The 27720-nt window shown below is 40.6% G+C and overlaps 1 protein-coding gene across 11 annotated transcripts in view; it reads left to right on the forward strand.

The window, feature by feature from the left end:
* FGGY (FGGY carbohydrate kinase domain containing) overlaps positions 1-27720 on the forward strand; it is a 131486-nt gene that overhangs the window by 71486 nt on the left and 32280 nt on the right. For all 11 annotated transcript variants that reach the window (XM_039380579.1, XM_039380581.1, XM_039380585.1 and 8 more), the window contains 4 exons: positions 17557-17664; positions 20872-20933; positions 25935-26082; positions 27426-27500. In XM_039380579.1, coding sequence (XP_039236513.1) covers positions 17557-17664; positions 20872-20933; positions 25935-26082; positions 27426-27500 — 393 coding nt within the window. The remainder of the gene's footprint in view (positions 1-17556; positions 17665-20871; positions 20934-25934; positions 26083-27425; positions 27501-27720) is intronic.

The raw sequence follows: 27720 nt of genomic DNA on the forward strand, positions 1-27720 counted from the left end.
GAGTGTAAAGCACGTTTCCACCCCCAAAGCATGCACAGTACGTGTCCTTTGCAGTACATCCTGGAGAGGAGACTGCAGAGACATGCTGGCTCAAAGTGTTCTCAGAGCCTGATCTCTAATCTCGGTGGGAGCCAGACCAGCAAGTGCATTCAGTGTATTTTGGCTCTGATACGAGAGTCTCCTCTTCAGAACATGCCACGTTGTTAAAGCAGCAGACTTTGAGTAATCACTGCACAGGGACTCCTCAGCTGCTGGAAATCATCTGTGATGAGAGAAAAGCTTGCAGGGGCTAAGTGGGCTGGTAGTTGCTTTGCCAGCTCCGTTTGATCCAGTGGGATGGCACCGGGCAGCGTGTGTTTGGAGAGCGGGTCGGAGCACTCCAGCCTCGCACGCCTCCCTCCCGCAGGACACGCATCCCTCACACGGAACGTGCAGTCTCCGGGGGGACAGGGCCAGCAGCCCAGGGCAGCACATCCCGGTGCCAACTGGCTGTGACCCAGGGCTTAGCAGAGGCAGCAATTTGTCCTTCTCCTGACCAGGGGAAAGAGGCTGGGTTTGGGAGGGTCAGGCGAGCAGGGAGGAGGGGGAGGAATGCGGGAGGGAAAAAATAAAAACAAAAGCAAACCTAGTGAAGCTGGGGCAGCCTGGGCATGTTTGTGAAATGATCTGTGTGAGCTTTAGGAAATTGATAAGTGCCTGCCCTCTTGATTTTTTAATATTCTTGTGTTCTGTAAGGCCTGTTCTGCACGTGAGTCACAGAGCCAGTGTCTTTCGAATGGGAGAAATGACTGTCTCAGGAACCTCTCCCTTGCTCTGTCCTCGTTCAGTTGAGTCCTGCTCTCTTCTATATTGCATTTGGCAGCAGTCACAGTGCTGACTTCCCAGCTAATGAAGACGTTTTACGTTGAGGGACGGCTGCATGAAATGAAAACCACACTGACTTCACGACTCTTGTTGCAGGTTCTTAGTGTACACAGATTTAGCCTTATGAAGAAAAGGTCACAGAGCCTATTTAGATGCCTTTTCAGCTCATGGCCTTAGAAGGGTTATATATCCATAAAATTGCCACCTTCTTTTACTTGTCCCTCAAAGAACTCCTCCACACCCTTTTTTAAATGAAACTGTCTCGTTCCATGTTCTTGCATCCTCAGTTTCAAAAAGAAACAAACACAACTGTAATATCCCCTTTGCTGGCATTAATTTGCCCTTGTATGCTTTGCTTGCTTTGTTTTGTTTTTAAAAGGCAAGAAGTAAAATATTTTTGCTAGCAGGGCATATAAAAGATTGTTGCTTTTCTGACCTCCTTATTATATTAATAAAAGCTAGGAAGACTTCAGTAGTGGTGGGAGATCATGTGCAGGCAGCCTCCAAAACCCAAAGCACTTACTTGCAGAACTAGTAAACCACAAAGCTTAAGATCTTGAAATGTAAATAGGAAGTTGGAGAGTTTACATTAGAGCCAGCAGTGGTGAGTCTGTACAATGTTTATTTCTGCTTGCCTCCCAGCCTTTCCTAAAGCTTGGCAGAGATGAAAGGAAGGCTTTCTCAGCGAGTTATTAAAAGTTTTTGTTATGAGCAAGATTCCTTTGTTCCTGGCCTGACATAATTCAAAGCTCAGGTATGTCTTGGTGACAGGGAGAATGGGACGTTCCTATTTAGTGCGTGCCTGTTCAGAGACATCAAAGATTTGCACCCCAGTGCTCTCCTGGTAATCAACCTGTGCAGGGCAATGTATGTGAAAGCAATTTAATCTCTATTGTACATAAACTAGATAAAGCTTAGTAACGTTCCCAGAAAACTGTACATCCAACTCCCCTTTTGTGAACAGATCGTTTGGGTTCAAAGACTCAAAGGATAGATGTGGACGGAGGGAATGCTTTGGAAAATACTCTGCTTGGAGACTCCATGAAGGCTGATTTTCCAGAGACGTCTCACTGGCATCAGTGAAAACACTTGCTTTGAGAATTCCAACACACTCTGGTTTCCTGCAAACTGCCCCATGTGACACAGAGCCATGGATTAGGGTGTCAGATTTAGGATACTGAGGCTTTAGAATACTTAGAAGTTGTGGCTGCCCCATCCCTGGAAGTGTCCAAGGCCAGGGTGGACGGGGCTTGGAGCAACCTGGGATAGTGGAAGGTGTCCCTGCCCATGGCAGGGGGTGGTGATGAGCTTAAATCTCCCTTGCAACTCAAATCATTCCAGAATTCCATGTTTTTATGATTCTTTCTGCAGTGTCTTCTCTTTGGTGGTCTTGGGGTTTTTTGCAACAGTGAAGGGGTAAGACAGTAGGAATGTTCTTCCAGTTTTGTTAGATGGTAGACTGAGGCACTTCATAGTTAAGTATGATTTTAATTATCATTCCTTTAATTGCTACTTTTACAAACTGCCCTATCCAGTGCTTTGGGAGTGTATGACAGCTGGAAATGTTGGCTTGTATGTGTGTATTTCCTTTGTGTTCTGAAGTGACAGCATTTACACACCACAGACGAGAGTATATTGCACTATATGATAAACAATGTGGAAACCAGAGATCTGTTTTCTGCCTCCTTGAATTTTCTGTTGTTTTTGATACAAACACAATGGATATAAAGCCTTATGTTGGGCTTTTTCCAGGACTGTTAACAGGGCTCTTCTCCTGTTCCTCACTCCCTTCCCTGTGTTTTGCCTTAGAAAGACTGAGAAAGGGAGACTGAGCTTTTCACATACTTATGTTGACACTACTAAGATTTATCTGGTCTGGCTGCTGGAAGTTTTGGGCTGCCTAATTTGGGCCTCTCTGCTTAAAGCAGTGTGGTATTGAAGGTTACCTGTTACCAGGTCTAGCCCTTGAGTCTGGCACCTTGCACCTTTGTATCCTAACTGTAACAGCTGAATATTTTAATAGTGTTTGGGGGATTTTGCTGCTTCTGTTGTAGGAAGGAGTTGTATTCTGGATTATGTGATTCTGTGGAAGTTACAAATTTGTCTCCCTTCATTAACCTTCACATAACAGCATCATTCCGTTGTAGGGGACAGGACAAAGCAACTAAATTTTGATTTCCTGTCAATATATCAATATTCCCATTTTTGTTCAGGAAAGTCCAGCAGCAGCAGTGGCCTTTCATTGTAACAGAAGATTTTTGGTTTTCCTTTTCTGTATTCTTCAAAGTGATGGTATCAGATCTGACAGGTACAACACTCTTATCAAGTCTGCAGATAACCAAATCTGATCACTCTCTAGACCCAGGAGGATGTATTAGCCTGAAGCCCAAAATCTTGAGCAAACCCAAGTGTCTTCCTGGAGTGTTCTGTTCCAAGGAGAGCTGGATAGGAGATTTTTCTCAGATTACAAGCATAGATATGTATAATGAATGACCCTTCCAGATTCTTTGTCTACCTTGGATTTTGGAGTAGGCATGAATTTATTGAACAGCCTGTTTGCTCTCTGTTGTTCTCATGGTGAACAAAAAGGAAGCAATATGTGCTCCTTTTCTTACAATAACTGTAAAATAATAACTAAAATATAAATGAAATAGGGTATGATAAGGGATTTCTTGGTCATTTGTTAGGTTTCTTCTGGGCCTTGAAACAACTGAATGGAATTTTCAAGGGAATACAGTAATTGTATAAAAAACAAGAATTTTCTGTTAGATTTAAATTTTTCAAATTAGCCATATTTGCAATGAGGAGTGTGAAAATTTGGGTCAAAACCCCAGATATTGTTCAGTGAGCTGGTTTGCTGTATGAGTCTGTCAGATTATTGCCTTTCCTTAGTTTACCCACTTGCAATATGAGCACGAAACTGAAGCTGTGCACACAGGCATTTTCTAATGGAAGGAGGGCTATGAGAGTGCTGGGTATTAAGGGCTTCATGGTCCAAGGGGGTATAGATGCAATGGTATTTACTCTTCTTAACAGCACCAGTTCCCCCAGTTAGGCAAATTTCTTCAGTATTTGGGCTTTATGCCTCCCACTGAGACCTTTTTGCCCCCCTCCATTTCCAGTTGTATTCGTCATCTCATGAATCAGTAGTTCTTCATCTAAGTTTCTTGTTGCTGTTCCAGCTGTGCATGGAAGAAGATCTTAGATGGGCCACGTTTCATTAGGGAGAAACTAAATCTCTCCTCATATAATCATTCTGGAAGCAAAATGGGGAGCAGCGTTAAGTGCTGCTTCTCTCCCAGTGTCAGCTGGGAATCACAGTTTGTGCTGAGTTCATTGTTTATAGCTGTGGGTGAAGGCCTGAGGTCCCCTCTCACTGTTTACTCTGTCCTTGGGAGTTTGTCTCAGTAAGTAAGGGCTGAATAAACACCGGGTAAGGTTCTCAGGATTTACCCATTTAGTTATTCAAATGTTTAAAAATATGTTTAAAATAGTGTGTGAACACATATCCCGTACAATGTAAATCTGCTTCCAAGCTCAGGGGTACTGTAGAAGATTTATTGAACCTGGAGGTGATACTATTGTTGATAGTGGCCTTCACTGATATAGAAGGCACACTTAGCTAATGGTGAAAAAGGAAAATAAATCTCTAAAATGAACTGTATTATGTGATAAATAAATAAGAAAGTCCTTAAGGTACGTGGGAAGGGCATCCAGAGTAGATAAATACACCAGACCTCGTTTGAAAAGAGTTTGGTTCTTAATATTTCCCACTGAAATATACCTGCAATAAGAACTGCAGGTTTGGAAGAATAATTCTCCCTACCAAAATAATAAGTTTAGGGATAATACCTATATGCAACCCCCCCTCGAATTTCCTGTTCCACCTCTGAGATTTCTTTCCCACAGCTTGTATCTTCATCAGCTTTTTGGGAAAAGGTCAGTGCTGGAAAGCTCTTCTGGAGACCCCCTGTACTGTGCTGGCCCAACGTGTCCCACTCTTCTTTTCCAGAAGAAAGGGCTGGGCTTTCCTTGGACTGCACAGTTTGGATGGGGGTCCTGGTGGGGTTTTCTTAAATATCATTTGGAGCAGGAGGGTTTTTTTGTATTTGTGACACAGCTGTTCCATGAGCACAGTTCCCAACCTTCCAGGCTGGGATGAGGTCTCCCTGGTCTCCTAAAATGGGATAGTGCTGCAAGTAGTACCCAAGGTGTGTTTTTTTAGGAACCAGAACTGAAGTTAAAGGGTTGTGAGCTAAAGGAATAATTCTGAGACACTTAAAAAATTCCAGTGTTCATTTAAGACTTACATTGATCTGCAAGTGTTGTCACCATAGTAAATTCATTTTCTAATGCAAAAATTTGAGCTTTTTACTGAGACATAGCTAATGTTCATGGAAATGGGATTTGTTTGCAATCTCAGTCACTTTTGAAGACTTGGTTGGTTGAAAGTAAGAACAGAAATTTGCTTGAACTTCATCTCACTGGAGGGTTGGAGGACATTTTGAGGAAGAATTATTGTATGTTTACTGTGTTCCTATGATCTTCCCTAAGCCACCTGTTCCTGCCCACTGTTAACAGGTTGGTGGGCTTCATGGATCTTTGGGTTTTGATTTTATTTTTTAAACTTGAGGAGAGTTAGTTCTTATTGTGATGAGCTTTAAGGGATTTAATTTACCATAGCAGCCAAATTGTAGTGTTATAAAGCACATATTTAAAATGGCCTGCAGTTAGTTGTCTGGGCTGGAAGATTTATAATCTTCACATAAACTGGCATTTTGTGACAGTGAGTATCTATCATTGGAGGAGAAGTAAAAATAAATGGGTGGTGTAAATTGTAGCTCGTTTGAGGCCCTGTATCCCCTGTGAGCTATTGTTCTGAGAGGCACAGAAGGAACTGCTGTGAGTCATGGAGCAGCACTGCTGGAGAAGGGGACACAGCAGCATCTCAGTAAGGACATAAGTAGAAGCCGTGGTGTAACCAGACAACCTCTCAGTCCATTTATCAAAACACTTGTAGTGCCCATTTCAAGGAAGGCGACACAGTAAATATGAGGAAAAAAAAGGTTATTCTGTATATCTGTATCCAGACATTTCACTAAATAAAACAATAAAATAAATCAATGCAGGACTGCTGGTGCTTAAGTGCTTAGCAAAAAGCATCTGAATCCATCACAAATGTGGGTGCTTTTTTCCTGGTTTGGATCTTGAAAACAACTTAACAGATTAAAAGGTCTTTTTTTACCAAGTTATATAAGAAACCTTGACCTTTGGGAATACAAAGAAAAGGACGATCTGCTACTGTGTGTCTGTTGTGTACTTTCCCAAGCTGAAACATAAATATGCTTAGTGCTAATGGATTCTGATAAAAAGCAGAAGTAAATGTATGGGAACATTCAAGCTTGGAACAGTCAAAATTCATTGAGTGTAAGGGTTTTGTTTCAAAGCTGAGCATTCAGTCAGGGTCCCTGATAAGACATTGAAAGTTTTTGCATCTCTTATTTAGACAGATGGAAATGGTGGACACTGAATGAGTCTGGAATAATTACCCCAGAATTCATTCTTATTTAACTTCTTCCAGAGCTGAAACTCACACGTTGTCCCAGGCTTAGTTCCAAATTTGCTTCCTGGAACAAACGCAGGAGGTTAAACTCATATACAAGGAACGCAGACTTAACAGGAGTGCAGATTTTCTGTTGAGGACACCAGTATTGTTCTTTTCTGTGTCCGGGGACAGCAAACCCAGGGAGAGTTCCAGAGGCAGATGCTATGCTTAGACTTCTCCCTGCTCCCATTGTGACCTCCTGGAGACCCATCCTATAAATGTCTCTGACTAATCTGACACCACTCTCTAGACCCTCCTGGCCTCTCCCTGTACCAGTTCAGAACCTGTTTGATCCTCCTGCTCCAGCCGCTCCCTGGGGATGGTTCCCTGTTCTTTGGTTCAGTGTCTCAGCCATCTGACAGTGCCTCGTAAAACCCTTCATTCTGCAAAACAAACAGCATCATTTTTCTACAAAGAAAACAAGTAATCCTATCCCTGACACCTTTTAATTTATTATAATTTTTAGAAGATCATCTGTTGGACCCCAGGCAGCCTCCTCAACCCAGGGGTCTCAGGTGTATTTTTCTACCACTGTAGTCTTTTTCCCTGTTGCTCAATTCAAAGGATCAATCTTACTGCTCACATTTTTTGTTCATTGGTTTCAGTTCTACCTCAGCAGTGCTCAGGGCTTGCCTCTTTATGACAGGAGTCTCAGGATCCAGCTTTCCAAGATGGTAGAGCTCCCTCACCCCAAGCTGCTGTTCTCTTCCATCACGTGTGAGGTTCGTGACCCTGATTCATAGATATGAGTCAGGGTTTTTTGATGCCTCATGGGTGGATTATACCCACATGAAATGGAAACCTGAGAGTCTGCTGCCCACAGGGGTTCAATCAAGTCATCACTCATGGTCAGGAGATCACTGGCAAAAGATCTTGTAGAAGGTTGAGAAGTTTGTGTCTGTTCCACAATATTGATTTTTATAATTCCCCTTTTTAATTGTTCACCTCAAAGTGCCCTGGTAGGGTGGTTATTTAATATTCCTGATACAGGTATCATTAAGCCCTGCTTCTCTTATAGCTTGTGCTTTTAAGTGGCCAACTTCCAACCACTCACATCCCATTACAGCTTTCCTCTTTTGCACACAGCAGCCAAATTTCAGAAAAGAACTGGAGCAGGAGTTGAGGAACACGTTCAGATGTGGCCCTCTCAGCCTCTGTGGCCAGAGTGCTCCTGTGTAAAGATAAGGTGAGGTGGCTGAGAGGTGCATCACCTACAACCCTTCTTTGCACCTTTATTCCAAGGTGCATCATCTGCTTTCAAATAGTGGGTCATGGATCACATGTTTGCGGTATCTCAAATCCTCCTCACAACTCTTTCCTTGTGGCTAGGGGAGAGATTATGAGAATACAGGTTGTAGCTGTCTTTTATGAAAAAATACCTGGAGGGAGAGGTCTCTGTGTACAGCTGGGAGAAGATTTGATGAGAAGGAGGTATAAGGATATTGCTGGCAGCCTTGTGGGAGTTTGATGGCTACTGTTGTACATGGTTTGGATTTCAGCACCATTTTTGAACTAGAGCACTCACTCTTTGATCTCTCCTTATGAGGAGAAAGTTAATTGGGAAGGTTTAATGCTGCCCTAAATGCTGTGAGCCAAAGACTTTCTTATCATTGAGTTTCCATGCCTCGATGAGGTAGGCAAAATATAATGAAAATAAAATATATATTCACCCTATTTGTTTAATCATGCCTGAAGTTTTCTTCTCTCTGTCTGTCTCTCATTTTACTAAAATCTTTTCCTGGCTGAAAAAGAAATCTATAAAAATACATTTTTTTGGCAGAGAAATGGCATTTTATTAACATCTCGGTTTTAAAATAGATAATAGTAAGGCAAAAAAAATGAAGAGCATTTTGCTCCCAGTATAATTTAAATTTTTTCCTGTTTTTATTTTCTGCTTCAGAATTTGGAGTTTTGAGTGCAAAGGGAGGAAGTAAAAAGTTTACAGTAGGAGAGGTAGGTACCAGTCTTGCACTCTATTTTCTCCTAAGGAAAATGGCAGGATTTTATAATGTGAAAAATATTGTTCTATTTAAAACATGTATCAGTTGTCCAGCTTTGCTGGTTAATGTTTGAAGCTGATACCACTGCAAGCTTCCTTCATAAGGTCGGTATTAGAAAAAACATAAAAGTAGAATTTTAAAATCCTGTTGTATGATCAAGTAATAAGAGCAGAGGCAGATGAAGAAATTAACTGAGTAATCTCTAGTGTGTATTTGCACGGTGTCAGCAGCTCGGAGCAGCACTCCTGGCCCTGGTTTCCTGTGGAATGTGCGAGGTCCCTGGGATCTGTCACACGATACACCACAGAAGGATGATGAGTAGAGGTGGTTTTGCTGGGCAACTGTCCTCCTAGTTTTGCCCATAATAATTTATTCATGTGGCTGTACCCTGAGACGTCCTAATACCAAACATACCTTGGGCTGAAAATTGATGCAGCACGTTGAAAAAAAGCATTAAATACCCACAGGCAGCTGAGATGAAGAGGCTGGACCTGGCTGCTGTCAGAAAATGGGCCTCCATGCAGAGGTGTAGGGGGGGTCTGTACTCTGTTTAAGGAGAACAGTGAGTTAGTTCAGCCCCACAGCACCCACTCATACAAGTGCAGCCTGTGACCTCTTCTTGCATTACTGCTCTTGGCGAGAGTCTGATCTGTTACATTTTTAAAATACAGCTGAGTAAAACAGGGGTGTCTTTTTGCTAAATTTGATTTTTTTTGTTGCTGTTGTTACCAGTTTTAAACAACATTTTAATTGATGTGTTTTAACTGTTTTAAGATCTGGTATCCTCTGGGTGAAAGGGGAAACACCCAAACACTGCCTTATATTTCTGCTGGTGGATTAGTTTTAAAGCTCTAAATGTTTGAGTATGTGGTCATCTTCCTTAGTGAGGAGTATGTCTAGTCAAGTCATCCTTCTCCTTCCCCTTCTCCTTCCCCTTCTCCTTCTTTTTGTCCTCCTCCTCCTCTTCCCTCTTCTCCTCCTCTTCTTCCTCCTCTTCTTCTTCCTTCTACCTTCTTCTCCTCTTCTCTTCTTTTGAGCTATTGGGCCAAATAAATTTCTCTTTATACCAATTAATATAAACTAAATGCAACTTGAATATCTAATGTTATTGTGAGTCAACCTATTCTTTTATTAAAAATTGTAAGATTTAAACATTTTTCAAATACCTTTCCTTATTTAACCTTGAATAAAAATCTTACCATTCGAATGTTTAATAAACTGAGTGAAGTTTTACTCAAATGAATTCTTGTTAGATATAAAGACAGTTTGTGCAGTATATAGTCCCAACATATAATTCACCTGAAATATTTTCAGAGATGAAGCAATCAGGTTGCCCTAGGAGTGTTGTTTCTTTACTGTGTATTAATCACATACCTTGTTTGGTCTCTTGTAGACCAGTTAATGTTTTATGAAGAACTTAGAAAATTAGAAATAGTTCTGTGTGCGTGTAATTCGCAGTTTGCTGCCCTTCTCAGATGGGTTACTGTTTGCAGTAAGGGGTAACAGTAGTCCCTAAGAACCCATTTGTGTCTCATGGTTTTAGGTTGTACCTGAGAGTTTTGTCTGGGAAATAATGAACACAGGGGTTGAACTGGGATATGAGCTCCAAATCATCATCAGAAATTTCAGGTACCGGTCTGCATTTGATGCATACTCTCTGTATGTTTCTAATTCTGGTAATTTTTACTTAAACCTGTTCCTGTGGTTGTGACTGGTTTGATTTTTGCCAGACAAGTTTGTGATATTATCAATTTCAGAGTAAGCAGCAAAAATAAGAAGATCTTTGCTTCCATGTTGTCACCCACCTCCTTTGTGGTGACTGCACTTGGCACCTTGCCGAGCTGAAATGTGCTAGGCTTGTGTTCTTAGTGCTGTTGTGGTGGGTAAATAAGCAATATCAATAGAATTAGATTTTCTGGTTGTAAACTCTCCTCCAAGGCCCGTCACGCCAGTGGCCTCAGGTCCTGAGGACTCAGGAGGCACATGTGGCTCTGCCAGAGCTCCAGCCCTGCCAGCAGTCACCCTTCACACTCATCCCATGAGCCCAGAGCCAGTGAGAGGACACGGGGGACATAAAACATGGCAGTACTACAGCCAACATGAAAGAAACCAACTTGGGCAAAAAAATAATACTGAATGCATGTTTCTGTTTCAACTTCCCTCCCACAGACCACTCTCTGGCCATAAGTTTATGCTCTGGGCAGTGCCCAGAACCCTTTGATTCTCTTGCATGATTGTTTCTGGTTTGGATGATATCTGCCTTTCTATCTGCCTCTTTCAACCTTGTCTGCCTCCACAGTCAGAAATCTTATCTTGCAGTATCTTGTGCTGCAAAAATACTGCCTGATGGCTTCGAATATTGTGGTTTTGTTGTTGCACAACCTTGATCGACATAGTTGGAGAATTTTGTTCTGCTTTGATTCATTCTGTTGCCATTCTCAGAGCTAAATGAGATTAACTAAGGTTTAAAAATTTTGCGGGTCTCTGTGGCATAGCCTTGGCAATAAATGACGGGATGCATATTCAGCAAGGCATTTATGGAAGTGTATTGTATCACATAAGCCCAAATTCTTCAACTGGATGTAAACAGGTTACCAAAACCATTCGTGGGCAGATGTGTTCAGGCAGAACCCTGAAGTCCATGTTCTCTCTCTGTGTTGTTGCCATTCAAGTAAATTCCATGCTGCCAGTGGGATAAAGTGAGCTCTGTGCAAACATTTTTGTGGCCTAGTCTTAATATCATTGCAGAGTAAATCTGTCACCGTGGATGGCTCAGGGGATGCCAGCCTGTCACGTGGAGCAGAGCTGGGTGACTTGCCACCACAAGCTGTGCAGTTGCATAGCAAACCCATGATGGCCAGGGACCTGAGCTTAAAATATAAGCAAATAAATTGCTGGTAGTGGATGACCTATAGGAATTGGAATATTAATGAATTTTAATTTCCTTTGTTTTCTGAAGTACATTTCTTGTGTTCCAAGACCTTGTTTTCTTAAATACATTTTGCATCAGGCTAAAACTGGGATGCTGTTATGTGTTTAACATGTAATTACTGCTAATAATAAGCGTATTTTAAGAAGTTGACTATGTGCACCATAGGTTTAATGTAGAGAATTGCCTCCAGAGTTAGAGGGAAGCTTAGTTTTAAACCCATTTAGTTCTTGAGAAATAATGCCAGGATGGAAATTTTAGAGTAGGCATCAGTTCTCTGAAAACACAATTTCATGCCCCAACTCCACCCCGTTAATATAAATGCCACCAGCAAGTGCTGTTATTAAATCACACATTCAGTAGCTATTACTATGACCTAAGTTTGAACCAGAAACCTAGAAATGAAACATTCTTGGGTTTCCCTTTGAATGCTGTTTTTTTTTTATGAATCTCTTTCATTCTTTGTCAGAGAGTTGGGGTCGAGGAGCTATATAAGACCCATCTGTCAGCAAAAGCAAAATGATACAGTTTTCTTAATACAGGATTTTATGCATTGATGTAAAGTCCCTGACCTGAATGAATGTCAGTATTCTCAATCCACAGTCAGTCAGAAACTTTGAAAGTTAAAAGTCAGCAGAGAAGTTAAGGAAAGTATTTGACTTGTCACTGATCAAAGTGCCGAACCTGTAAAGGGCATTTATTAGTTGGTGACTGATACGGTGCTTTTCCTTGTTTCTCTCCCTGCTCTCCATTAATATCTTAGATCTTTTCTTCATACCTGTCTTAACCTAACAAAAGCAGCTGTTATTTTGAATTTCTGGCTATAGAAGCTGATAAGTGAGGTGATTTTCAAACAAATTTTCTGACCTAGCTTCTCCTTAGCAAATGGTTACTCTAAAAAAGTTGTGACAGTAGAATGAAGGTTTAATTTTGCTTTCATGTAAGTGAGTGTAATTCAAGAAGAGTTCAGCAGAAATCTGATTTTCTGTCTCTGTAAGTAAATAGAAAATCTGATAGTGACACCAGAATGCTGCCAGATCTCAGAGACACAATATTGGAAAGCAGAAATGAAAATGGCACAAGATGGATATACCTTGTTAATATAAAGATTTACTTTTCAGGTAATAGCAAGTTCTTTGTCAGTGTTACTGAATAAGTTTGTGTAAGCCCACACCAGCAACAGATGGTGTCAACTAAGGAAGAAAATTCTGCTGAAATTCATGATTCCACAAACCTGCTCTCGCCAGTGTGGTGTGTTTTATTTTATCTTGTCTCTGATTGCCGTAACATTTACATAAAACTGAGGAGGAAACACAAGCATGTGCCTGATCATTATGGCTAGTCTGGCAAAACAAAGCTAAGTAAAATAAATCTCCCACTGCCACTTGCTCATTTTATGGGATCGCTGGATGCCTGGGAGATGCTCCTCTGTGAAGGTCTGTGTTCTGTTCTGTCCTTGAACCAAGTGATAGTCCTGAAAGCTGAACTTACTTTGGATGGAAGGCACTGGCTCCCCTGATTCACTTCCATGAGCTCTGAGTTAGCCTATCCTGCTTTTCTTCTATGACTTTAATAACAGAAGTGAATTTTTTTGCCTCTTTTTTTTTCTAAGGGGAGAGGCAAGTGGGAAGGACTAATAAATTAAATACATTACAGATCTCATATTAGTGTCATTTAAGCAGGTCCTCTCATACTTTAGCTTAGTTCTATACAGCTTTATGTATTTAAAAGACATTTTTTATTTCTGTGGGCTGCCAGATGTACTGCTGATACCTTCTGATCTGAGGTAGTTTGACACTGATTTTCCTAGCACACGCCAGGGTTCAAATCTGGTCTGTAACCCATCCAAATGATCTATTCATAACAAAAAGTGCCTTCTGGCACTTGCACCACAGCTGAATATTGTTAAACTGAATTCATCATTTCATTTGTTTCTGATTGCTCTATAATGTTTACATATCTTACGTATTAGTATGATCTTTTATAAAGCACATGCCGAGGTTAAACCCTCCCAGACAGAACTTTATTTCCCTTCTTCTCCCTTTCAGAAGGTGTTCAACTCTTTTTCCCTTCAGATGAGCAGGAATCTTGGAAATGCTTAATGCTCATTTCGTCTGAAATGATGGGGCTGAGCAAGTAGGAATGTGCTTGTTGGGGAGGCATGGAAAGGTGACATTTTCTTGCACAAAAGGGATTCTTTCCCATCGACAGACAGAGTAACTGTGAGGTGGAATAGCATGGCTGAGTGTAATCCTTGGGTAAGTTGGCATCATCACACGTAGGGGCAACAGTCTCGGTGTGAACATGTTCAACTGAAATATTTATAGATGCAGCTTATGACTCAAAGTGTGAATAAGTTCAGCTTCTCATCTCCAGTCTTCTAATTCCTGCTTCATTGTTGGGCAGAGATCATTCTCAGGTCTAGCAGAGGAAATCCTCTCTGTGTTCAGTTTCGCTCTATGTAAAAGATAATAAACATTAACGTGTCTTGCAATAGGAGTGTGTCACAGAAGGAATTTCAGTTAAATGGAAGGCAGAAAATCTGAGGCTCCTTTTGAATTTGTATGTTAACTTCCATAGAAGGATGACATCTCTTATTTGCTTTCAAAATAAAAATCAATTCCCCATAAATCTAAAACACATGTTGTTTTTCTACTAAAAAGATTAAGGATTTTCTTAAGCTCATTAAAGGGGAAAAAAAATGGCATTGATCCTCCTATATCATCATGAGAATGTCTGAAGGCAATTGAAAGCTATAAAAGAGACATGGTATTAGTGTCACAAAAATAGCCCTAAATCTGGCAAATTGTGCTTTTCTTCTGGGTTCTGTGGCAAACTTTGTACTTTTTCTCCGACCTTACACTTATGTCTAGTCATGTGTTTTGGTGGGATTGGGTGGGATGTATACTCAAACAGAATATGGACCTTTTATTATGAAAATACAAATGCCAGCTGCTGCATGGCTTGAAAGACCATCCAAGTATTTCAAGAAAGGGAAATGGAAACCATTTGCTATTTTTTATGCATAGAGCTATGGAAGGATGTTACTTCTCAAAGACTGTGTGTCTGTTTTGAGGAGAACGTTATTCCCAATTTTCGCTTTCCACATGCATCAAAACCCAGAGTCTGAAAAATGTGAATTAAACCCCTTAACTGAGAGGAGGAGATAGGAGATCTGATGGTGCCCTATCATCAAATAATGCATGATAGCCAAGGTTCTTTTATTACAGTTAAAAGTTCCCACAGCAACAAAACTGATAACCAAGTACCCCACTGCCTCTATCCATCAGCGTGGCAATTCCCAGTTCCCTTGTTTGCTCTGTTCATGTGTTGAAAGTTTGCTGGAATGTGAACAGACGGTACTTAGTAGTAAGCTGATAGGAAGGTCTCACGGTAATTTGAGAGGAGCCAGCATGGAAATATCCTGTCCTGGCAAATTCCTGTGGGTGCCCAAAGTACTGGGGCAGAAGTACTGGCTGCAGAGAGAATTTGGTCTTATAATGAATCTAAACCTTTTGGTGTTACCAGATGTAGAGGACAACTTGGTAAATTGAGGACCAATGATAGAAAAAAGGTGTGGTTTCTGTTTTTATTTTATAAAATATATTGTCCTTCTTGATGTTTAGACTTTCTCCTGACTTCACAAAGCATCTTTATGTTTTCAGTGCCCTTTGGCTATTTGTTTTTTCAGACTACACAGCAGTTGGATTTTAAGCTCAATCCATTTGGTGTAACTAGATTTTTCCTTCAGTGAGCTACAGAACACTGCAAAGTTTGCTGCATCAAAAAATTTCTGAGATAAGACTTCAAAATCCCAGGCCCCTTTTACCCTAAATGTTTCTTGTCACCTGTAGAGACCCATGCTGTGTCCACAGCTATAGGATGGGAAGGAGACAGGATGTTTGGGTTCTCCCCATACTTCCATCACCAGTTTGGAGCAGATGCTGACATGGTGTGTTCTCAGTAAGGTCAGTGATGTGGAATAGGTCTAAAAATCAGCTTAGTTTAGGATTTGCTTTTTCTTGCACTTCATTTTCATACTGAAATTGTAAAAGAAGCCTTGTCCCGTTGAGGTGATGAAAACTCAAAGCTGTATTAATTTGTAGTTTTAAGAGAAAACAAAACAAAACCAAATGTCTCCGCAGTGTTTTTGACGTAGCTTCGTCCACTTCGAGTCATAAATGCCTTTGTAAATTCAGTGCAGCTATTCTTGCTCTTTAATGGGTTTAGTCAGCCAAAATCTTGCACAGACACACAGACACGTGTGCACGTACATCTTTAGGGAAAGTAAGTCAGGGCTTTAGAGCTGATAAGGGAGAACTGAGCAAGATTCCTGTATTTGTTAGATGCTTTCCTGAGAGAAATCATGATTTCTTGACATGGTGCTGATTTATTTTGAGAAACAAATTTTGGGGTTTTTTGTTTTCCTACTTAACTTCATGACAAGAATCAGCTGTACTGTGAGTTTATGGCTGGAGCAGACTATTGTTTGTACAGAAACCTCCCTGCTGCTGTATTTACTAAACATGTGTGATGCACAAATGCCAGTAAACTGCATCTCGGAGCATATTCCCCCGTTGCTTGTAAAAACTGTCTTTAAAGTTTGGCCTGTTTAAATATACGGAGAATGTGCATCATGTTTAACAGGAACAGGCCTCAAAACTGTTTTGACATGAAGTCCAGGCCTTATTGAATCAATAGCAAACCTTAAGCATCCTTCAATGGGTCTAGAATTTTGCTAATGAAGAACAAGGTCTAAATACAAAAAACCCTATTGTTCCATTGACTGAGACCACTCTTTTTTTGCTGTTGCAGCATTGAAAGCATACAGACTTGTTTTGTTACGGAATTAATTCTCTTGTTTCCTTCTCTGGGAGCAAAGCACCTTCTAGAAAACAATAGTTGCAGATTTAGCCATCCCGTTAACGTGGAATGATGGGAAGTGCATCATGCATCATGTGGTGGTGTAGGACTGCACTGCTGTTCTCTTGAGTGTTTAAATGTGGTCCTGGAAGAGAAAACATGAAACCTGCTTCCAAAAGAAGAGGGTAGCCTGGCAGGGGATGGTGACCTGTCTCCTCCGGCCCCTGCTGCAAGAATTCATTGTTCAAAAAGTCAGGAATACACAACTGGTCTTTGGAGTAAGTACTAGGACCTCCTTAGGCCTTCTGCTGACCCAGAATGAAAGCCTAGAAAGTCTGTCAGGTCTAGTGAAAGTGGAACAGCTTTATAGGAGGAAGGAAAATGCCCTCCACCCTTATAAACTGGTAATTTGCATCTTCTGAAGCAGAGAAAGGAAATGAACCAGTGTTTCCCACATCCTGAGTGGTCTAACCACTAAAATACTGTGTGGGGCAGCTGTCACTGTACACGGAGGGGTGTATTGGTGTGAATAGGGGCCTGTTGTTTCTGTAGGATAGTGCTCAGATAGCTGCCTTGATCTGCCTTCACAGGTGTGAAGGAAGGAGTGGTTTGTGTAAAGCTGAGCCTAAGTAAGGGGCAGAGTCTGATGTTTACCCAGGCACATGTTTCTTGTTGGCCATACCAAGCACATCCCCCTTTGCCCAACCCAGGTCTGCAGCTTCCACACAAGACACCAACAATCCTGGCAGCTGTGTGGGAACACTGGAGCCTGGGGTTCCCTTGCCAGCTTTGGGAGTTGGTGGCAGATCTTGGGGGACATCACTGTCCTCTGTCAGCAGGATTCCCTCCCGATTCCTAACTCTGCAAACACCCATCACCAAGTACATTGGCTGTATTTGCTGAGGACAGTCAACAGTGTTGTATCCAACTGTTCATTCTAAATGAGGCATTTTTATAGAGAAATGAGGCAATTTCCCTCTTCCTGTAAAATACAGTTCCCATTCCTGAAACTTCTTCCTTTCTGCTCAGCCAGGCCCAGCTGTTCTGTCAGAGTGGGGGCACTTGTGTGTTAAGTAGCTGCAACTGTGTCATGTGAGCTAAAAATGATGCAACTGGAAGATCTCCTCATTATCCTCGGAGTAAATCTATACCTGTGGATCTCCACTCCTGTTGGTAACTCCTGTGGAAAAGCAGGAATTGTTTCAGTCTTGGACTCCAATAGCTGCCAAGCATTAGTTGTGAAGTCCCTACTTTGACAGGTTGTTTGATTCACCAGTTTTCTTTTGCTTTTACAGGTCAGTGAAAAACCCATTTTTGTTCCTGGTGTTTGGGGACCATACTTCTCTGCAATGGTACCTGGATTGTGGTTGAATGAGGGAGGTCAAAGTGCTACAGGAAAGCTGGTAAGTGTTTGGAGACACAGGCAGACTCCAAGATGGGAGGTCTGGCATAATTGCTTTCATTTGGAATAACTTCACTGTCAGTTCAGGCAGAGCTCTGCTGAAGCACCTCTGTAAGATCATGGGAGATACAGGCTGCTGAAAGCAGTGAACAATTAGTTGATTATTATGTCTCTTACAAACTGTTCATTTGCATATGGATAAGGGATTTTATACAGGGCATGTCTTCCTTTTATGGTGATGATTATTGTTATTATCTTACAGGGAAATAGGCTTCATTCTTTACTTTGGCAGGAGGCTGAGATAAAGAAAATTGCACATATTATGTTGCATAGATCAATTGTGCTCATCGATGGGCATAAGTGAAAGATGTACTTTATGGACAGATAGTAATATAGTAACATGTTATCCTGTCACCTCAGGTCTTTGCTCAAATACAAAGAGTCTAACAGTATTAGGTTAATTTAATTTACCAGGCTGGATTACCTAAAAAGTTAATTTTTTTACAGGAAGTCAGAACTAAAACATTGATGTCAAATTTAAAGAAAGGCTAGATGTACACAACGGTATTTAAGCTTGAGTCCAAAAGTGCCACCAAGATCTTCGTGATTGCTCAACCATGAAGCTTCCAGAGCTCCCTGTTTGTCTCCTTGGCCAGTCTGACTGCTCTTAGGACTGAGCTGCAAAGGCCTTGTGAGAAGCTGCAGGAGGCAGGCGAGGCCTGGGGGTGTCCCCTGTAAACCCACCATGTGCAGGTGGAGTTTGGTCCGTCACCAGTTGCAGGTGTAGTTGCTCTGACTCAGACCCAGCACCACCCACCTTTTTAAAAGCCTAGAGATGGGAGAACATGTCCAGAAAATAGATTGGGGAATCCCTGCACTTACACACTGCACATGGAACAGTCACTGAATGAGAAGCACAAATCATCCAGACACACCCCAAGCACTGAGCTGTCAATGGTGTTCCCTCCTGTGCTCTCTCCTTGGCCACCTTAACCTGACATTCCTCTCTGTGTCACGGCTTCAGTGGGAGAGTCACCCCTCTTTCTCCTGCAGCCTTGCTTCCCATCCCACCACCAGACCATCCTTAGCCTTCTGGCTAAAAAATGCTCTTGCAGCACATGGGATGTGTATTTTAATTCTTTTAATTGTGTGCTTTAAATTTTTCGGGTCAAGATTGGGCTAGGACCAAAAAGTGTCCTATTTTATAGGTAACTGCTACAACCAGAAATAAAACTAAATTATATATATATAAAATACATTTAATATCTAAAATAATATATGCTCAAAACACCCCCATTTTAAAAGGAAAGTGGCAAATCTTGCGTGTTTCTTTGCAAGAACACGTTTGAGAGGGAAGTCTCTATCTGTTTAATCCAAAGCAGGTAAATACTCTTATCTAAGCTCTAGAGAGGATACAGCAAGTCAGTGGTTCTTCTCAGCTGGCTCAGGATAGTTCCACACTTTAAATGTACTATGACAGTTAGGGCGTTTCAAAAAGATGATTTAAAAAATCCTTTCTGTTCTAGTACCAGAGAACAAGATGTTCCTGAATCATTAAAGAAATTGCTGGAAAAAGTCTATAATCTTTTAAGGACCCATAGCAAAAGCCATGGGAGGTAACAGTGCATGTGCTCTGTGTGGAGGGTACAGGGCGTTCATTATCTCTGTCATGTTCAAGCTGAAGGTTTTTAAGATCCTGCTTTCTCACACCTTCTGAAAACAAACAAACAAAAAGGGTATGTTTAGGGTTCTTTTCATTGCTTGATCAACGCCCCATGTTAATTACTTTCATAAAATGTGAACAGTCTGTTTAACTTCTTAAAAGTAGAGCTGATACACTTCCCTTTAAAAAGCTCTAATTAATTTATTTTTTTTTTATACAACTGCTAAAGAAATCTGTGGGGTTTTGAAAACTGTAGAGTCCAAATGAAGGATTAAGTCCTCTCGTTCTGAAAAAGCTTGATTTTTTTGTATGTTAGATGGGTTTTTGCACTGGATTTTCAAAATTTATGAGAAGAAAGATATAGCACAACAGAGAGAAAGGATGACATGACATAATTAGAAACTGTGAAATAAAAAATAGCAGAAAATGGTTTCTATGTGCATCCCTCATGTGGCCGTGTCTTGAATTAAGGGCATTTAAATATCTAACTTCATAACTCCTGCAACAGTTTTCTGTAAAAGTGTTTTCATGTGATGTTTATTTATAAATTTATTTCTGAATTTATGAGCTGCCCCTGTGTTCTGAGGGGATTATGCAAGATTGCAGAATTCAGGCCTGAGCTTTGTTTCTAATGCAGACGCACGTTTGAGTTCTGTCTGATGCCAATCTCAGGAAGAACAGGCATTATTTTCGTTGCTGTGTTCAGATGTGTTTGCTTCATTATATGTTTTCCTGCACTCGTTCAGGACTAGACTCATGGTGTTAAAAATTAAATACTGATGTGATTTTCTGCCCATAGGTATTGCCAAAAATACTCAGTGCTCTTGAGTAGCTCTAATTTTGCCTCCTTAGCTTTTACTGTCACCTCTGATGGGATATTACCAAGAGGCCACAAAACCTGCTGAATTATTGTCTTAAAAAAGCCCATATTATTCTACCTGATACTTTGTTTTGTGAGTAATGGTAACCACTCTGGACTGAAAGGACAAGTTGATTTATAAATTCAGTATAAGACAGAGCGTATATTGATCTTCCTTTATAGCAGTAATTGCTTCTCAGGGTATACATTTTGTTTCCTGCAATGAATGTATGAAGCATCTATCAGGATGACAACACACCTTGTGTTTTATTTCAACGGAGTGATACAGAAAGATGTAGGGATTTGGGCCAAGGAGATGTTCCTGGTAGAATTCCAATGAGGATAAGTATGCAAGAGAATGGGAGAGACCAGAGGACATGCTCTCAGGTGCTCTTGGAGACAGGAAAAATGTCATCCTGTCACCTTGCTCTCCTGACTGAGGAGCTGCATACTTAGCATTTTGCCAGTTTTTGGTGCAAGGTTGGATGTTTTTCCTTACTGTTCATAAACCAAATCCTGAATAATGTCAGTGGTAGTTCTGCCATTGGCTTCACTAGGACTTAACACTTCATGAGTAATTTGGAAGCTCTCTTGTCTTTTTAAAGTTATAACACTGCCTTACCCTTTTCCAGGACTGAAGTTGTAAGATGTAATCATCCTAAAAATGTTACTTTTCTCTTTTTCAGATCGATCATGTGGTCCGAGGCCATGTCGCCTTCCCGGAATTACAGTCAAAAGCTGCAGCCAGGTCACTGTCCTTATTCCTTTGTCACACGCCTGCCTTACAAACTGATGACACAGTGTATTCCCAGCAGTGTCCTTACTCTGAAACAGGGCAATTAACAGTCTGATAGAGGGCTGGAAGTACTTACAAAGGCTTGCCAGGTGATTGCTCAAAGATGAAAGCTTTAAACTCCCCTCAGATACCTTTGGTATATCTAAGTAGTGATATTAACTTACTGCTTTTCAGCTTTTCTGTCCAAGGGCATTTCTTGATTCTGTAGCATCATCCCTATTCAGCAGACCTGCCTCTATGCTTTGGGCTAGCAATGTGTCTTCATTTGTAGGTGACACAACTAAGTTCCAAGGATGAGATATAGCTTAATTAGGATATGTTATTCAGTATTTTTGAAACAATCATCTAAAGGAAGGTATAGCCACCGTATGGAAAACTCCTGCATGGCAGCACAGATAGAACAGCGAAACCCTGGATGAATTTTCAGACAAAACTCAAGATGGAGGAGTGACTTGGAGGTAACTCCAGGATTCCTTGAGCAGCAGACTGTGTGCAGTGTGGAATTTTAGTGTGGTCAGGTTTAGAAGTGGATGAAGATGGTCCAGACTGGTCTGGACTTTGTCAAGTGGTTTTGGCTTGGATTCCTTTTAAGATGGTTCCCATCACTTCCAGAGAGGTCTTAGCTGAACAGTTGGGCACATTGGATGACAATTTGATTCTCTTTTAATGTCTTTTTCATCCTTAGATTAAAGAAAAAACCAGCAAAATTGGCATTTTCTCTTCAGTTTATCCCTCTGGTCTAAAAGACAAGGGTCAGTCCTGATACATATATTAAACATGTGCAGTCACATAGTTATTTTCAGTCCTCCTGGGGGGATAAAGCTACCTGGTTTTTCTGGATGACCCTTCCATCCCTTGCAGGGCCCACTGTCTTACTTGTTTTTTAAGAACTTGTCCAAGATTCCCAGAAATGTATTGGACTTCATTCAATATGAAACAGATTCACGCTTCCTAGAATTCTCTTTGTTGTTCTGTGAAAAAGGAAATCAGGAAATAAATGCATCTGTGTATGTTTGGAGTAAAGATTGATCTGGGGCTTTTTCAGAATTTTGGCTTCCAGGCCATTTTTCCAGTGCCCCTGTATGAAGCTCAAGCATAGGACAAACAGTTTAGTCTGTAATGCCAGGATAAACCAATTTTTGTTGTTGGAAAAATGGCTATAGAGTAGCCTCCTTGTCTCTGCTAGGTCTGATACTGAACTGACTGAGCATAATAATGCTATAGTGCAAAAACTTGGAGTGTGGTGTGAGCAAGACACTAAATATGGAATATTGGGAATAGAATTCCATGTTATCCAAGGGTATGATGTCATAATTTTGGATTTGAGTCTCGTGCAATTAGTAAAACTCTGAAGAACAGTATTGATAATAAGAGCTGTAATATTTTATTAAAAGAGTAATAATATTTTATTAAGTTAATTTGCTCAATGGTATTCTTGTCATGCTTTCCAGATATTACTCTACTAATGAAATGTTTACATAGCTATAAATTTAGTAAACAATTCACTTACTAATTCTCTCATCCGCTTTCTCCCCTTCCTTCTGAAATATCTGTTAAACTTTAAGAAGGAACATCTTCCACCATCCCAGGTTGCTCCAAGTCCTGTCCAACCTGGCCTTGAACATTTCCAGGGATGGGGCAGCCGCAGCTTCTGTGGGCAACCTGTGCCAGGCCCTCACCACCTTCACAGGGAAGAATTTCCTTTCCTCCCAGTATCCCATCTAAACCTACTCTCTGTCAGTGTGAAGCCATTGCCCCTTGCCCTGTCACTCCAGGCCCTTGCGAATGAATAGTCTCTCTCCATCCTTCTGGCAGGCTCCTTCCGAACATTGTGTCTTGTTTTGGAGGATTATTGGTGCTGATGATAAATTATCTGCCTGGAAATTTCAGCAGAATAGTTCAGACAATCTGCTTTATTATGTTTAGGATGTTCTCTGTGTGGGTGTAGGAATTTGCATCTGTTCAGTCAATTGCAAACGGCCACAGAAGGAAAACAAAATGAGAATTCCATGTTTGGGTGTGCAATTTCGTATTACCTTTACTTGCCATGGTAGATGTAGTGCTGGGAAGAGTTAAGCACATGCATGTCTGGATCATTAAAACAAGAACATCTGAGGTCACAAATCCCTGCCTGTTGCTTTCTGCTGCCTCTCACCTACTCCTGCATCCCTAAACCTGTCCTCCCTTTCTTCTCATGCTGCCTATAAGCAGGTTTGGAATGGCAAGTGCCTGCTGAGCAGCTATCCCAGAGGCTTCTTTGTGCAAACTCCTCCTATTCCTTTGCCCACACCAGAGCAGTTTTCCAGCTGCATTTATCACCAGTTTAGTAATTTTGGTAACTTGTAAGGGCGTGAGAGCTCAGACAACCAGCTCCTGCTGACCACTGCTGCTGAGGACCAGGCTTGTGCAACCCTCCCAGTGCTATTCCTATGTCCTTTATTCCCTTCTTTTACTGGAAGTGGACAGGGTTGAATTACATGAGGATTTTCTGGACAGCTGTAAATTTAGCATTTGGTCAAATGGTTGGCACTCTGCAAACAACAAAACTTGTTTTTTTCCAGGCAATTCATTGAGTTGCAGAAATTGCTGTGATGCATCACTTTTGCTCTTCAACCTGCATATTGTGTAGGTCTGACATTTAACCATCACTGATGTGTTAAATCCTGTACAAGTAGGCTAGAGTGGGAAATCAAATAATATGATCATTTATGGTCTAAAGTTTAAATAATTCTGTTGCCTAGAATGACCATTTCTAATCTTTTGGAGGAGAAAAATATCTGACAGTAAAGTTGATGTGCCCTCTGGCACTTTGTGAAGTGCTGTGTTTTCAGACAGAATTCCCTTTCCTATTCATCTCGATGCCACCTCCCCATCAAAAGAGATATCTCCTCAAAATAAAACTATGAAGTTACACATACAGGACCCATCAGCAATTCTGGGATCTTTCAAGTAGAATGTAATAACCATATTTGGCAGTTTTCTGTACCTCTATATGGTTTAAGAGTCCTTTTTTTTTTGATATAGAAATCTGTAATTTAAAATTTTTTTCCCCTGAAAGATACCTGTTGGCATCTTCTAGGATTCTTGAACAGATTAAATACCAGCTTCTTGATTGATGCTTTCTGAAGTTATGTCCCAAGTATGAACATAAACCTGGGCAAACTTGCATCGATTTCTTATTCTCTACTTTCAACACAGTTCTTTTTTCATAGCAATAGCTCGTGCTCAGCTCTGCAGGTGAGATGCAGCTGCCACTGATACCTTGTCATAGAACTGAATAGAGAAAGGTCTGTGAGTTGATGGTATAATATTATGTATAACCCAAAGGTGGGAGAAACAGGAACTGGCAAGTGTTTGAAGGATTTTGCCAGTCCAAGTGTAGTCCCTTGAACCCTTATCTATATATAGAAAAAAAATAAATTTAAAAAGGTGTGGGGAAAAAATGTAATTCCAAGTTTATGTGGGTTTTAAGCATATTTGGCTCAATTTCAGCCTTTTTTTTGTTCAGTCCTTGTGTTCTGACAGAGCTGCACAAATGACTAATTCTTGTGAGAGCAGTCAAGCACGATGGAGAAGAGATAGAAGCTGGGATATCTGGTGGGTCTTCTTGAGTGAAGCTTTCCATTTTTTTCCCCCTTCCCAACAGTCAAGCCCTGATTTAGACTGGAAATAAAATTACTTTATCCTTAGCATGTACTGCTTATAGTGCAGTCTTTAGGGATGGAGAAAACAGGGCCACTTTCACAACAAGGGGAAAAAAAAATGATTGTGACCTCAAAATTATCATAATTTAGGCCCAGGAAGACACATAAAGTACATTTTAAAGGACGTGAATAATGATGTAAATTAGTTATTTTAATGTCTTCCAAGTGTAGTTCATTTTGAATGATATCCTCTGATAGCATACACATGGTAAGGTATAATTGAAAAAACATGCAGCTGAATGGTTGAATGCAAAGTATAAATATACAGCTGCTAGTGGGTCAGAAGTCAAACTAGTAAAGCATATGCCAAATTCCCTCAGGGATCTCATTAGTGCATGATTGAATATACATGTAGAGGCTAAATGAATATCACTGTTTGGGTCTGCAGTGGATGAGACAATGACTAATCAATTGTAATTAGGGTTAGATGCTGTTATTGACCCACATGTCTAGAATTAAATGCCCCACTTGGAGATTTCCAAGGAGTTGAAAAATATATATGGATTTGTTTGTGATAGGGTGAGTGTTTGAAAAAAATATTCCGAGCATAATTGCAACATTTTTTAAACACAATGTCACCAGAGTCACTGCAAGCCAGGGCACTGAAGAATTCACCATTAGTCCTAGGTCCAGGAAAAAGTCTGTTGGATATCGTGGAGTTGGGTGTAGCATCTGAACTTAGATACAATCATATTTAGGCCCATGGTGGGCTCCTCCCTAAAATAGCAGCCACTCACTTTCTCTCCTCCACCCTTGGTGCTGCATTTTAATCATAACACACACTGAAATAATTATGGTTTGAAAAAGGAAAGCTCTGCATGCTATTGATTAATCAGAGAAATTTTTAAACATTTGCAAAGGAATTTGATTTTCACTTCTGTCTGGAATCCTCCTCACTCCTCCCTCTCCGCTTGCTTTTCTCCAGCTTTCCTCACACAGTGTCAGCACCATTCTGTGGGAGACAAGCATCAGCAGCCCCAAATATCAAACAGCTCTGGCTCCTCCAGGGACCCGGAGGAGTCAATGTACAAACTCAAGGTCATATTATCTCCCCTCATCCCGTGAAATTAAGGAATTCAGGTGGCCTGTTGAGCACACGTGCTGATAGACATCCCCTCAGTGCCATGGGCTTGGCAAGCAGGGGGATTTTGCTGTTCTTTGATGGGTTTTGTGCATTTGATGGTAGTACAAATGTTATATGTTTGATGAATAACCTCCCCTCTCTGTTTCCAACTTGTTTTTCTCCTAGTGCTCACAGCATATATACATACTTGAACAGTCACCTGGATCTGATTAAGAAATCTTTGCCTGTGGGTTTCCTCACTGTTGATTTACATGTTTGGCCAGATTTCCATGGTAACAGATCTCCCTTAACAGATCTGACACTAAAGGGCATGGTAAGAAACAGCCTGTCTTTGCAAAAAGGTCAATACAGGGTAAAAAAAAAAAAAAAAAAAAGGAGCTTTTCTTCAATTTTGAGTGTACTCCTCCTTAGCTGTTTACACTATCGCATAGGATTTGGGTTTCTTGCTGCATTTCGAAGTGTGCTGATGTTTCAGTAGAAAACCAGAGATCATTGTCGTTAAGATATCACTACAGCCACATTTATTTTCTAAAAATATGAGGAGTGCTGTGTGTGTCCCAGGATCTTCCCTAGGAATCACATTTCACAGCGCTTGCTGTTGTTAACTGACTTGTCTACCAAATTTTGAATATTTCTTGCAATGAATTTCAACACGGATTTGGGTAAACCTATCTGGAAAAGGCATGAAGTATTCTGATGATAGATTGCTTGATTTAAACAGCTTTTCAGCCCATCTTTAAGTGTTTTGATGTGTCTTTTTACTGAGCTTATGGTGGTAGATCAGATGGGTCACAAGGCTGTGCAGAACTATAACAGAAGAATGTCATAAGGGTATAATTTGGTGATGTCAAAATACCTGATGATTAATGCAAAAATGTCTTTCAAAATGACATATTGTCCTTGAAATGAGCATCTCAAGCTACTCACCAGCACTATAATCTGCAGTATTTGAGGTTGAGGTAGGAAAGGGTATAAACACTGCAGCATTTAAATCACAAATGAGGGAAACATTAAAAGAATAAAAAAGGCCTATATATTTTTGGGTCTTAATAATACCTGCTTTATTTTATGAGAGAATTATATGCTGCAGCAGAATCAGGATTTCCTTGGTATGATGCCCCTATGCAAATGCTGTTGATAGCAGCCCATTTTTTCTGTCATAATTATGGCTGCATTCAGGTCTTGCCTATGCTGATATTAATCCAGAGTAACTACAGTGCAGTATTGATTTATTTCAGAGTAAAGGAGGCTAAGATATAGTATTTAATTATTAATTGTGTTTCAGTGTTAGGGTGCTTGGATGGGAGGGGAAGAAATGCTTTTAAAAAGTTATTTTTATGTAATAGCATTTTCATATTATTACATTAAATACATTCACGAGCAATATCTGAGTCATAACATAAAACTGTCAGAGTTAATCTATCTCTAATCCCATACAATATGCTGTTTGTTCTTTATTTCTTTGCAAGGGCAAGAATAATTTATGTGGTTCTTCTCCAGATCAGGAATAACATGTTTAACATAGCATTATGTGTACAGCTCACAGAAGTAAAGCTTAGAATTAGTGTTTAAAACTTGTTACAACAAGAAGCCATAGAAAATAATAGAGTTTTATGTTGGCTGGATTTGTACATTTTCTTTTTGATCTTTGCACAGGTTGTTGGACTGACATTGTCCCGGGGTCTGGATGAACTTGCCCTTATCTACCTGGCCACGATCCAAGCCATTGCTGTAAGGCATTTTAAGTGCATAAAAGAAGAAATGAGTTGTCTCATGTGCTGTGAAGAGTGATCATTACCTTCTGCTAACCAGATTTCTAATAATACATGAATTCACTTAATGGACTTCTTAAAGGAGCAAGATGTTGTTTATCCGTGTTGGTGACTATTCCCAACTGTGGGAGAATGGACAGACAGAAAATGTTCCCATATAACGTCTTTTCCTTGAGGCA

This window comes from Pipra filicauda, unplaced genomic scaffold, assembly GCF_003945595.2.
Source record: "Pipra filicauda isolate LSUMZ 115617 unplaced genomic scaffold, ASM394559v2 scaffold19_size4547281_pilon, whole genome shotgun sequence".
NCBI lineage: Eukaryota > Metazoa > Chordata > Aves > Passeriformes > Pipridae > Pipra > Pipra filicauda.